Source organism: Sander vitreus, chromosome 18, assembly GCF_031162955.1.
Source record: "Sander vitreus isolate 19-12246 chromosome 18, sanVit1, whole genome shotgun sequence".
NCBI lineage: Eukaryota > Metazoa > Chordata > Actinopteri > Perciformes > Percidae > Sander > Sander vitreus.
Genome location: NC_135872.1, coordinates 10902530 through 10916758, shown reverse-complemented (window position 1 = coordinate 10916758; position 14229 = coordinate 10902530). Strand labels below are relative to the sequence as shown.

The window sequence follows — 14229 nt, the reverse complement described above, 5'->3', positions numbered from 1 at the left end:
TCCTCCATACCGTCTTTTACGGTGGCCTGGAGGTCATGTCCCAGCCTTGGATTGGGCAGACGGTTTGACGCGTCGGACTGGGAGCCCCTCATATATGGAGGCGGTCAGACCCCTGCTGAGCTGAGCAGCACCCTCTGAGACAGAGCAGGCACAGGGCAGACCACCGGAGGACTCTGCATACAGATAATGATGAAGTCTTTCCTCTGGAGCCTCTTGTTCTGCGCTTCGCTGCTGCTGTCTGATGTTCTGGCCACATACCAGCTCAATGCGGGGGATCCTCAGCTGATCGCCGCACAAAGCTACGCGCAAACCAGAAATAATGGCCGACCACCGTTAAGGACCCTGGATCCCTCAAGTAAGTTTGACTTATACTCGTATTTGAAATACTTTTTCTGATAGACAGTTTTAGTTGGTACTTTCCAACAGTGGTGGAAGAAGTGTATTTTATTGAAGTAAAAGTAGCAGCAGTATAAAAACACCAGTGGTGGAAAGTAATTAAGTAGCCTACATTCACAGGTCTGAGGTAGGCTGCTTGTATATTACTTTATACTTCACTACATTTCATTGAGAGATATTGCACTTTTTACGTTTATTTGACAGCTGTGGTTACTGGTTACTTTTCAAATTAAGATTTAACTTTTTTAAGCATATAAGCTTATTAAATACATTGCATTGCTACAAATAAAACCATAGATTTGGCTTGTGACCCCTTATAATAAAGCAGTATCTACTTATCCTCCCTGTTACTTGCTACAAGCATATCTTGAGTTGTTAGCAGTTCACCAAAAAAAACAATTCCCTTCTAAACTTCTAAGCTGCTTTCATTTAAATAACTTTAGGCCCAAAGAGGTAAAACTCTTCAACATTTAACAATATAAATATCAAATAGTTGAGAAAAGACAAAAAACATATGAACACAGATTTGCATTGCATAACTTTTTCTTCTTCTTCTCCAATAATCATCTCACGACATTCCAGAGTCATCTTATGTCCCTTGAAATTTTGACACACACACAACACAACACACAACATGCATGAACATGTGAAATTCCTGACTGGGTGTTTCACAAGCGTTATAGAACAGGATAATCCCAGCTTGTTGCAAACAACCCAGGTGGCTGAATTTACACTCATGCTTCAACTAATAATGTGTCCGTCTGTTGTTGTTGTTGTTGTTGTTGTTGTATAACTTTACAATGTCAACTTACACACCTTTCCTGTACTTTCAACCTACTTATGTTCTCTATCACTTTTCCTTTCTGGTGGCCCTGTAGTTCACAGAAGTGATTACACGTATAGAGGAGGGTATCACTACCACTACCAGCCACCAAGGATCCCTCCACCGGTAGTGTATCAACCTATGCCTCTGTTTCCTCCAGTGACTTACCACAGGCCCTCAGTCCCCATGCCGCCCTATCACCACAGATTCAAAGGGCCAGTTGCACCACAAATGCACTACATATACAAAGGGCTATCTCCACCAGTAGCTCACTATCCCCATCAGAGGCTCAAAGGCCCATTCCCTTATAAATTAAAAGGTCGATGTCCAACAAAGTCAGACACAACTCTACCAACAGCACCTGTGGTACACCTTCCTACCGTCACTCCAACTCTACCAGAGCCAGAGCCTCTGCCAGCAACTACAGTAGCACCAGTGACAACCATCCTGCCAGTGGTGGTGACCACTGTGCTGCCAGTGCAGACCACGGCTCCTGTGACGCTACCGGTCAGTACCCAAAGCGGCTTCATCACCACCGTCAGTCCTGTGGAGACAGGTAGAATATTACCAGTCAGGTTTGCTTTCCAACCCAAATTCTCAATGCTTTCCAGGTCAGATCTGTTTGCTTTCGCTCTGAGAAAGAATAGAAATATGCAAACGCTACTTCAAGCAGATGTCATTTTAAAGGAATATATAGACTTGCTAAGAGTGTGATGAGAAAATCACACCACTCTCAAATCTGACTGTTAAATATAAAGCTAGCCAGCAGGCGAAACAAAGGAAACAAAAAAATCCATCTACCAGCTCCTCTAAAGTAAATAATTACCACTTAATCTAGAACAACTTAATGTGGAAACATTGCCTTTATATCAGGCGTTCAAGCATCCCATTCAATAAATACAAATACATGAATGTAATTGTTTTGAATAGAGAAATTCGATTTGTCTGTTTTTTGTGTGTCATATATGATTGTTGCAATATTAGTGTGTCTCCAGTCTTTGTGCTAAGCTAAGCTAAACTAAGCGGCTGCTGGCTGTCAATAAAGTCAATAAGTGCATTTCCCAAAATGACAAACTATTCCTTTAAAGCAGATGCCATTTTATTTAAAAGTAATATAATTGAATATTTATATAGGCTATTTTAGTGGTAGGAGACAAAATAAGTAGCTTTCATCATTTCTGAATTTATGACAGGAGGACAGAGATTAAGATGTCTAGAAACTAAAAGCTAAAAAAAAACAAAAAAACAGGCCGATTTGAAACATGCATTTGAAGTTTAAAATGATACAAAGCTAAAACTCATTGTTTGAAATGAAATATTTTTGATTTGAAAAAGCACAGAGGATCTTACACTAAACTGCAGAAGTGTAGTTTAGTATACAGTAGGCCTATGTGTATGTGATTGGGCAGGCAGGGCTCCTAACACTGTCTCTATCTTTAGGTGTGATGTCACTTTTTATGTGTGGCCATCAGCATCCTTTTCATTCAGGGAAATGAGATGAAAGGATAAGTCCGATGATATGTCTCTGATGGACTGTTGAAACACTGAAATGATACAGTGTGTTTTATGGCATACTATATCATTTCACCACAACCACAAGCTTTTATTTTTACCACTGCAGTGATGCACAACAGTTTCCTTTTGTTACCATGGGAATGTGTGTTGTGTATCCCAAAGTGTTCTGTATTTTGTTCTCACTGTGACAGTTTAACCAACAAGCTTGAATGTTTGTCTGAATAATGAACTGGGTTTTTTTTAGTATGAAATGGACTTAATCATGCCATGGTTTGGTTGATCACCAGAGACAGACTCTCAGTGTAGGAGCCGTCCCCTGGACCTGGTCTTTATCATTGACAGTTCTCGCAGTGTGCGTCCTGGTGAGTTTGAGAAGGTGAAGATATTCCTGGCAGACATGGTCGACACGTTGGACGTTGGCTCGGACGCCACCAGAGTGGCTGTGGTCAACTACGCCAGCACGGTCAAGATCGAGTTCCTCCTCAAAAGCCACTTCAACAAACCCGACATGAAGAAAGCCATCTCCCACATTGAGCCCTTGGCGGCCGGCACCATGACGGGCCTCGCCATCAAGACCGCAGTGAATGAAGCCTTCACCGAGGAGTCTGGAGCCCGGCCTCGCTCCAGGAAAATCACCAAAGTGGCCATCATTGTGACAGACGGGAGACCCCAGGACCAGGTGGAGGAGGTGTCTGCTGCAGCTCGGGCTTCAGGCATCGAGATCTATGCTGTCGGAGTGGACCGAGCTGACATGCGCTCCCTGCAGCTGATGGCCAGCATCCCTCTGGAGGACCACGTCTTCTATGTGGAGACCTACGGCGTTATCGAGAAGCTCACCTCAAAGTTCAGGAAGACACTGTGCGGTAGGACAAAGAGACCCGTGAGACCTTTTTTTCCAGCATTAACCCTGGTTCTAGTTCCTCTGTAAGGGGCACCTACAGTCTACAGGGGGTTTTGTTGCAGATTATGGATCATTTACTGTGTTATTGGTGAATTTAAATTCATGAGGAAAAATACCAGATGCTCTTAACCCCCACATGGACTGCAGATGTCGGCACTAGAACCTGCTTGTAGTTGCCAAGTTAAACTAAAATATTTGGGCTGTGCAGCCCTAAACTTTCAGCTTCTTTTTAAAATCTACATGGTGATTGTTAGTAATTTATTTTGCATTCAAAGCATCATTATGTTGATTGCTTTGAATTTATCCCTTTTTATTTGAAATGATTTAAACGCACAGTAGAACCTCATTTTTTCAAACCAATCTGGAAAAGACAGCATCCAAACTAATGCAATTATGACCGAAATACACTTAAATATGGACACGTACATAGACTTTATTCTTTATATGGTTTGGCTTTCTTCTGACATAAAACAACATACATATAATACACTTGTCTACATGCATAGAACTCTTTCTTGCTGGTGAAATGTGTGAAAATGTCAATAATCTGAGGTAATTCACTGATCACAATAAGTTATTTGAATGGCTTGATTTTGATTCACTACTGTACAAGACTACTGTACAAGATTTGGAAAAATTAGGTTCTCCTGTAAAGTTTTCTTCATTTTACTGTCTGATGTTTGTCTTGTCCTCCTGGTACTTGTGAAATAATTTGTTCATGTAACTGTCATTACTGTTGAACTTCAGGGTTCTGTGATTTTACCTGTGTTGTCCAACACACAGTGAAGCTAAGCAGTTCGCAAATGACCTTGGCTGAGATGTGGTGAAGGTGTATGAACGGATCAAGTTTTCCACCACAAGCGACATGTGGTCAAGTACAAACACACAGGAAAAGCTTGCAAATAGAATTTTTTGAACTCATACAAGCAAAATATACAGTATATCAGAAATTGAATCAGAAATAGCTGATTTTACTTCTTTTTGTCAACATTAGAAAGACTGATTTAGTGGATTTTTGCAGCCACCTTACTTTCTTATCACAAACTGCCTACCTTTAGTTTACTGTATGCCTGCACATGAAACTGTACCTATGCTGCCATCTTGACAGCGCCATCCCTTAACCCCGGCTTATTCCAGGTCTGGACCCCTGTGCCATGGGACATGACTGCGAACACATATGTGTCAACAGCAATGCCTCTTATTACTGCCAGTGCCGGAATGATTATATCTTGAATGCGGACAAGAAAACATGTTCCCTGAAACGTAAGAACATACTGTGTGAATTCCTGCAGCAAATGTGATTTTTTACTCTGATATTAATGCTGCTAAAAGGATGTGTAAAAGCTTTCAAAGCAGTATGCTTGGCCTATAAGCAGGGCTTCACAACATCGCAACCAACTGGTGCAAAATTCCTGACTATACAATTCACTGTTGGCTGTAGCATTTGTTGGACAATTATCGGGTAATATTATAGAATTGATTCACTAGTATTGCATTATTGTTGTGGCAAAATGGCAATGGTAAATTAATATTGTAGAATATATTTGGAAAGTGTGCGTTCATGCTTTGGTTTGTTCTTGAACAGCAGCCCAGTTGGAAAAAGTCGAGTGGGTGGCAATGTGTGTGCTTTTCCACTCTCTGCATGATCTGTTACACTGATGTGAAATTTGCTTTCTCCCGGCGAAGAGATGAAGGCGGTGGTGGTGGAGGATCCCTGTAAATGTGAAGCCAGACTGGCTTTCCAGAAGCAGACACAAGCTGCCATCCAGCAGCTCACAGCCAAGCATATCCTTCCTGTTGTTTCAGACGGATGACATTTTATTATAAACAGCACATTTCGCTGAGGTGAAAGCTGATTATTTCTACCTGCTGGCGATGTTATTGTAATATGTTTAATATTCCATCTAAAGAATGTGTGACGTGCACCAACAACACCAAAACAAATTCCTTGTATGTGTTAAAAAACGTACTTGGCAATAAAACCTTTTCTGATTCTGATTCTGATATAATTTAACAGTGTGTCTTGTGTATGTTTTCATCATTTCATTGTGCCTGTAAATGTGTTTGCAAATGAGTTTCCTTGACTGATCTCACTAGTCGATGTGTCTGGGAGAATCGAGCGTCTGGAGAACATGGTGGGCCGCGCTTAAAGCTGGACACAGTGGTAAGAGTGGACAGCTTTTTTCTACGGGTGATTTGTAGTAAAAGCCGCCCACCCACCAGACACAGTTTGACCTTTTGTTTTATTTACTTTCTGCAGAGACCGTTCACTGGTTTACTTCCTGGACATGTGGTTCCTGTCATCCACCCTCCCACAACTACTGTATGGACTTCAACCACAGAAGGAGTGAAGCTGTGATTCATAAACCAATATCCCTCAAGTTACTGACTGTAGTGGACTGTTGAGTAACAATATCTGCAGTTGAATGTGTGCTTTTCGTTAATGCAATATTTTTGAAACTGCAGTTCAAGCTACTTAAAGCTACTTACACTATTTTCTCTAAACACCTATGATCATAGTATAATGTATGTTAAACAAGTGTTATTTCTATTGTTTCTCCTGTACTGTATTGTTTTTCTGTGTCCTGTTTGTACAAAGTTGCATATTGTGTATATAGTAGTTTTTATGAAATATCAAATTGTATTTACTTAGTAAACAATGTTGATAGACACATGTCTTTATGCTCTAAAGCATTTAACCAGTAAAATGTTTAATACTTGACATATTTTTACATATTTTCTTTATTATATCCTCTCTATGACAACAATTTTACTGTCGAAGGTTTTATTGTTGTATCATGCGTTATAGGAATGTTCATCTTCTGTGTCTGTGAATGTTATGAGATGACATATAATGTTTGCTAAGAATTAGAAACGTAACCAAGCAAACAAATTGGACAATAAAATAATCCCAAAGGAGGTCATTGTGCACACTGTTGTCTTTTTGAGTTTGTTACTGACAATATTATGTGTGAAATCACACTTTCTAACAAAATCTATGGGGCTAGAAAAGGCTGAACAGTGAAACTGATACCAGAACAATTTAAAACTGTAACTCTGGATTACATGCATGCACCAAGCCCTGTGAATTCATTCTGCAAAGGGATTTGAATCCATTGTTGGAATGGCGGAGTCTGCCACTAACAGTGAAAACTACCTTTTCTATATAGAAAGGTAATGACAGAATACATTGACTAGCTAGTAATGCTTAAAAAAGTGCTGATCAGAAATACTAAAAAATGTGGATTAGTTTCATGAAAGTTTGAAGGATTGTAACTCAAAATTCTCTTAATAATACATTAACTATTAGGGGTGCACGATTTGATTCAATATCGATTTTCAGGCTCAAGATTCGATTCAAAAACGATTCTCGATTAAAAATATGATTCACAGTATGTAAATGTAGTTACTTTTCCCATGTGATTGCAGTAGACATACAATTAAAAAATATGAATCGGCTTTTGGAATTCTATGAATCGATTTTGAATCGGTAGAGCTTGAATCGCGATTTGAATATTAATCGATTTTTTTGCGCACCCCTATTACTACTAATAAGCGTGCACTTAGGATGAGTTTTAATATTTCAACTAAAATGTTCTTAATACATTCCCTTCAATAAAAAAAAATGATTATTATGATAAATCCCACATTGTATCTTTATGAAACCTTAATGAAGATAAAGGTTCAGTCTGTATAAAGTATTTGGTAGAGTCAACCTATCGCTCTAAAATGTGTTTTTTGTAGATACAAAGGAGGCATTATATAACAGTCTGTGTTATATAACTGTACATTTCAATGCCATATATGTATTTCTGTGTCAATATAGAAAGGTAAACATGACGGTTGAGCTCTGACATTTCTATTAACAATATGATAGAATTTACTCTGGCTTCACAAAATGGTCAGAGGAAGATCACTTCCTAACCCTAAACCCTTTCTAAAACATACAAAATAAAGCTGGACTAGAGTCTAAAATGTACCCACGACTGAGCGGAGCTGTTAATTTGACTGACCTGAGTTTATAAATTAATTTGGAGGGTACTTTTTTTTAACAACTTTCCTACACCACCATTTGTTTTCTACCCTGCTATCACCATAATCTCTTTTGTACACCTTCAGCGGTGCCAGAAAAACAACAGACAGGGGTCATCATGTAATCTCTGGAATGAGTTGGCTTATTTGCCTGAAACAGCGCTGACAACAGAGCTTCTCTGTCTGCTCTGTCTGGGTGAGGTAGAGAGTCAACATGCCAACATTTACCTCGAGTCTGGTTTGGATCCTCTCCCTCCTTTCTTTAACCAGACAGCTGTTTTACGTTTGTTCGCTATTTCAGTGGCTTTCATGGTTACCACACACACGGGCGGTCAGGGAGGTGAGCCCACCGGTGTTTCAGTGGAACAAGATGAATGGGACTCACACACCTCTGAGAAGTGGAAAAGACATAACGTTTGTGGAAAGTTGGTGCAATGGGTCCCTGGTCAGAAGCTTTTAGTGAGACAAGTTGAGGATAAACTTGAATTTTCTTAAAACAGTTTAACAGTTTTCAATCCTCACAAATAGTAAGCTGAGAAATGGACTAAGGATGTTTAATATAACCATATATCGTTGTATAAAAAAAGAGGAATACCAGTGAATCTATTCCTTCACTGTAGGGTAGTCCGTATTAAAGGAAATGTTTGACATTTTGGGAAATACTTATTTGCTTTCTTGCCAAGAGTTGGATGAGAAGATTGATATTCTAATGTTTGTACACTAAATATGAAGATGAATACTTATTATATTATGATACTAACACTAAGGTAGAACATAGCTAATAATAACAAGTATAACATTATAATAAAAGGGACAACAGGAATTCAACAAAATAAAGTCCAACTGTGTTTGGTAAAGCAGATAAAATATATATTTTACTGCATTAATGTGGGCGCAAACATGAGCCTTTTTAAATTGTAAATGGCCTTTTCATGCCCTGGTTTGTTTGTAGTTTGTTTCACTTGCAAATAATAAAGAAATATTTTTGTTAAGAGAAAAAAATTGTCTCCAGAGAAAATTAAGAGCCTGACAAAAATAGACTTTAAAATATTTAAATGTTCTGTATCAGATAAGCTGTTTTTTTTTATTGAGTACGAGTTCATTCCTGACCTTGGAAATAGTACTGTAATCATCAACTCCAGCTGCTAAAGAAAATGTGGTTGAAAGCTCTGGAAAAAGCTAGTGAGATGTTCTTTGTCAAATCCATTGTATGTGCATCTTGATCAGCATTTGTTTTGTTTTCCTGCCATATCATACCGACCTCAAATGTAGCAGGAATTACCTCCTTACAGTACAAACATAACTGCATATATTCTGTTTTTAAAGTGCACTGTGGGTGTACCAAACTGAAATAGATGCTATTTGGTATAGTATATATATATATATATTTCAGTTCAACCAAAGACTATATATATACATATATATATATAGTCTTTGGTTGAACTGAAAAATGACTTAAAGCATTGAGACAGGTTGACAGTAGGCTAGTGAACTGTAATGCTAAAAGTGCAGTGTGTTGGTGCTGTGTGACTGTCAGTGTTGATGAGGATTGTGTGTGATGGATGTGTGTCCTGGTTCTGCCAGACCAAAGTGGACTTTGATACTTTGTGTTAATTCTCTCAGCAAACATCAACATTTAGGGCGCAAGAAGAAGCGCCAGCTCCCGGGCTGCTGAACATAACAGTCTTTGCTTCAGGTGTCCAGGTTATCCTTGCCAAAATAAACCTTTAAAGACTTTCCATAGCTGCATGGAGTTTTAGGTGGCCTCAAATAAACAAATCTGACCTCTAATGACGAACACAGTGCAACCAGGTAATCCTGTCTCATTTGAATGCATAAAAAAAAGCACTTGGTATTTAATGAATTCTGAGATGTGTACTTTCTTATCTTATTTATAGTTTGTGACATCCTGACTGTTTTGGGATGCTTAAACCCCTTGATTCATGTGATGTAATGGCCTACAGCTTACTTTCTTACTTAATTTCCAGGTTGATGTTATTGCCATTTTCTTGGCAGTGTCAACAGCCCGCAGCCTACACATCCTCTTCCTCTGGGTCAAACCGCTCTCCGTTTGATCTGTTTCAACTCGTTTACACAGTCTGGAGATAAATGGGCCACAAAAGGGAAGTGCACGGGTACTGAGCAACCTCTGCTTCCTTAAGGTGTTATTTTTCACCAGGACAGTTGACTTCTTCACCTGGGAGATCGTTTAAGAATTTCTCACCAATTTGCTTATGGGTTGCCTCCTTGTTGTGTATTTACTGCAGCGAGAGTCCACACTGTTCTGACACTGGTGTGACAGATGTTTGAGTCTCTAATCACATCCTTTGCTTTAAAATGAAAACAAAAAACAGTAAGCCACTGACTGGATTTTATAAAATTCCATGCTTTATAATCAGTGGTGGAATGTAACTAAGTACATTTACTCAAGTACTGTACTTGAGTACAAATTTGAGGTACTTGTACTTTATTTAAATCTTTTCTTTTTATACAACTTTCTACCTCTACTCCACTACATTTCAGAGAGAAATATTGTACTTTTTACTCCACTGCATTAATCTGACAGCTTTAGTTACTAGTTACTTCACAAATTAAAATGTTTGCACACAAAACACATGTAGTTTATATAATACGATGTTTTATTATAAATTAAACCACCCAACAATATAACATAAGTCCAGCTGAAATAATTAAGGGATTAAACACAGAACTGTTTGGATCCTTTACAGTCTTTAAAATGTGAGGATTTTCTGCGTTGAGTACTTTTACTTTTACATTTTCCTGATGCTACTTACATACTTTTACTTAAGTAAAATTTTTAATTTAGGCCTTTTACTTGCAACAGAATATTTTTACTGAAGTAAAGCATTTGAATACTTCTTCCACCTCTGTTTACAATGTATAATTTAAACTTGCACGGATGGCTTCACTGCCCTGTTTTAATGAGAGCTGAGTCAAGTCTGCCACCTGCTGTCACAAAAAAACTCTAACGTTTTACACATCAGAAATGTGTAAAACGTGAAATAATACTGAGGTACATGAGGATACTAGATAATAATAATAATAATAATAATAATAATAATAATAATAATAATAATAATAATAATAATAATAACTTTTATTTATATAGCGCCTTTCAAGAAACCCAAGGACACTTTACAGAATTGTTGCTAAGCTAAAGGAGGTTGTAGGCTGTGGTAAACAGGTGGTGTTTCAGGAGTTTTTAAATAGGGTGTTCCAGAGGGATGGGGCTGCAACACTAAAGGGTCTGTCTCTGCACCTTTTTACTTGATGAACTGGTCAACCGACTTCCCAGTCTTAATTTACTATGAAAATAAAATGAACACATACTGTAGTACTTTATTTATCACAAAGGAAATTTGTGTGTAAAATAATAAATACATGTAAAATAAATATATACATAGCATATTCTATAAATCCAAATACACACATTAAAATAGATAAATAATATACAAATAAATAAGAAATATATATTTACACAGAACAACAGGAGGTGCAATATATAAATGAAAGAGCAGGGTACTGATTATTATGCTATGTTATACATATTACAAAAAAAAAAAAATCTATGATATATTATTAAAATTACAAAAAAATGCAGAAAGGGTTGAGTATGAATAATATGTAATGAAATATAAGTAAGTACAATCAAAGGGATAACTAAGTAATATGAGATGCAATTGAAAAACAGTATTTACTCACGTTAACAAGCCACGCCTACTTAAGATGCACTAAAAACGTGATTGGACGTTCTCTTGCGTGACGTCACATCCGCAGTTGGAAAAACGCTTCAACCAATGGAGAAAGATAATAATCCCCAAATACTTGAATATGCTCACTCTGAGTTTAAAATACAGCATTTTAAACGGGCAGAAGAAATGTACTCAAAGTTTATCTCTTCCTGCTTACAGTCCAGGTACTTTTTGTTCATTTTTGGAGATGTAAAACGAGCCAACAGTCAGCCACTGTAGTCGAGCAAGTGTTACACCATATTCTGTGACCCGGCTTTTGCTAACTGTTAGCTAACGTTAATTCTATTTCTCTCTTTCTTCGGTGTCATTTTACATATTTCCACAGGGAATGTGAAGCCAGTGATTTGGCCATTGCTTATAACAACCGCGGACAGATAAAGTACCTCCGGGTGGATTTTCATGAAGCAGTGGAGGACTACACCTCCGCAATACAGACTGACAGCCGGTTTGAAACCGCTTTCTACAACAGAGGACTCATCCACTATAGACTAGGTAAGGATACAAAGGACACACAGTAGACAGTTGTCGTCGTCAAGCCTGACCGAGCAAACGGAGTGACTTCCGGTCTCCTTTAAAATAAATGTTAGATTTTTTTCCCTTTTTGTTTCATTAAAAAAAGGCGAAAGTGAAATAAATATATATTAATGGAGGAATTTATGGTAAATTAAATGTCAGTTGTTTGATGCAAAAACATACAAAATCCATACCAAACCATACCAACAATGCAGATGCTTGTGTGCAGATGTTTGATCAGCATGACAATGATTTTAATGACATGCTGGCCTATGATGGCCTTCACAGTCACCAGATCTCAACCCAGTTTAACACCTATGAGGGGTGGCCTCTAGCGCACCCAGTTAGAGCGTTCGCCCCATGTTGGCTGAATCCTGCAATGGCCCGGGTTCAAATCCGAGCTGCGGCCCTTTGCTGCATGTCTTCCCCCATCTCTCTCCCCCTTTCATGTCTATCCACTGTCACTATAATAAAGGGAAAAGCCCCAAAAAATGATCTTTTTCAAAATAAAAAATGCATGCTGGTGTCAGTGATTGTTTCTTGTTAATTGTTCAGTTAACAAGCTGTCATTTGATATTGATCAGAGATGACATTCAGTTTGAAAATCAATAGCCATGTTTTTAAGATCAAACATTAGGTGGGTTGATGATGCTGTATGTGTGTGGAGTCAGTTTGGTGTATTCTTCTTTACGACACTAGATGGAGCTGTGTATTCTCTGATAGCGATAGCGTGCTCATGCTGCCCAGAAAATAAAACTGCTGACTCTTAACAAGCCAGTTTAGCAGTACATTACAAATCATAAACTTATTATGTATGTTCATTTTTTTATTACCTTACAGGTTTTTTCGACCATGCCAAGAGTGACTTCCAGCAAGCATTAAAGCTCAATCCAGATTTTGAAGATGCCAAAGTGAGCCTGCAACAGACACTTCTGGACCAGCAGCACAAGATAAACAGGGGATACTGACAGCTTCATAAATTATAGAGTACATATTTTATGTAGCCTGAAATCTGGTGACTAAAGAAAATATGTATATTCTGCCAAGTGTTGTCATTTTACTTTAATTTATGCACAGCTGTCGTATAACAAATTAAGACATCATTATTTGATCTGAAATTTAACACTTTGATTATTTGAAGATATCAGCATGAAGATAAACCGAGAAGATAATCACACACAACATAAAGCAATCTGCACCGGCAACGACACCAGTGAAACTCAAACTCTAGCTGCAAAAACATCTGCAGTTTCAACACATGAAAGGAAGAAGACATCCCACTGGATTAGTTACGACGTACAGTATATGGGTTTTTGCTAAGCAGAGCATTGACAATTCCTTTTCTGCACTGACTCTAGACTCTTCCAGTTGGAAAAAAATATAATGGCCTCATAAATGAAAGTCTATCATTGTATAAGTGTGTGAGTGGACAGCACAGTCTAATTGACCCGGGCGCACTAGGTAAAACGATGATCTTGGGTTTTACTGTCAGTAATAAATGTTAGTGGACCATCTAGCAGACACTAGGAGGAGGGTTGTGACTACAAACAAACCACAATCAAGTGTTGGCATACAGTCATGATAAGAAGTCTCTTACCTGCAAAGGAAAAACATGTTTTGTGTCTTAAGCAGTTAAAGTCTTTCTACAAGGTGGCGTATGGTTTTTAGGAAAGGTAGTGCCCCTCTTTTGAAATTTTTTGTATAATTAAAATATATATTTTTTTCTGATACCAAACACAAATGTATATATGAACAATAAATTGCTTTATCACACTACTGATTTATGTGTATTTATCTTTCACATATAGAGATTTCCCAGTCTTCTTTAAAAACAGAGGCATTTAATCAATAACCCTGACCACCTGAATGTGAGGTGGATGGAGAATCACTAATGCGCCTCACCTGTGCATATTAATTAGCTGATAAAACAGCTGGTGATGCCTCAGCAAAGCACTCAGCCCTTCACTTCAGAGTTGGTTCATTTGAGGTGGTGTGCTGGAGTTTTTAGTGCCAATCTCTGATAGTGATTGGATTCCTGTAGTTTTTTTTTGTTTGGCTGTGCTCTGACTGCAACATGTGGATGCTTGATAACATGTTAGTTTCTTTTCTTGTTTCTTTTATCTCTTTTAACTGCCAGCTGCCCGAGTTTAATGTCTAAATGATGTGTTCTATTTGTTCCAGTTTGTTATGGAACATGATAGCTGCGTTAATCCTCCTGGGTCAAGCGATGCCAAATATGAAGCTCAATACGCAGTCAAGTAAGCTATCGTTTACGT

General features: G+C 38.1%; 2 protein-coding genes across 9 annotated transcripts; both read left to right on the top strand.

Annotated features, from left to right (window-relative positions):
* The first annotated feature begins 53 nt into the window (after positions 1–53).
* Positions 54–6554, top strand: matn3a (matrilin 3a). Of its 8 annotated transcripts, none has more exons than XM_078274968.1 (7): positions 54–355; positions 1275–1726; positions 3024–3597; positions 4773–4898; positions 5322–5420; positions 5730–5799; positions 5896–6554. In XM_078274968.1, exons 1-6 carry the CDS (start codon positions 187–189, stop codon positions 5783–5785), a joined length of 1476 nt encoding a protein of 491 aa, XP_078131094.1. In that variant the 5' UTR covers positions 54–186; the 3' UTR covers positions 5786–5799; positions 5896–6554. The 8 variants fall into 8 exon arrangements, with proteins under 8 accessions (XP_078131094.1, XP_078131093.1, XP_078131097.1 ...); XM_078274967.1 differs by having other exon boundaries at positions 1275–1775; positions 3022–3597; XM_078274971.1 differs by lacking the exon at positions 1275–1726 and having other exon boundaries at positions 3022–3597.
* Positions 6555–11450: 4896 nt separating this feature from the next.
* On the top strand, positions 11451–13729 carry ttc32 (tetratricopeptide repeat domain 32). Its single transcript, XM_078274975.1, has 3 exons — positions 11451–11604; positions 11766–11932; positions 12794–13729. Exons 1-3 carry the CDS (start codon positions 11486–11488, stop codon positions 12919–12921), a joined length of 414 nt encoding a protein of 137 aa, XP_078131101.1. The 5' UTR covers positions 11451–11485; the 3' UTR covers positions 12922–13729.
* Positions 13730–14229: the final 500 nt, after the last annotated feature.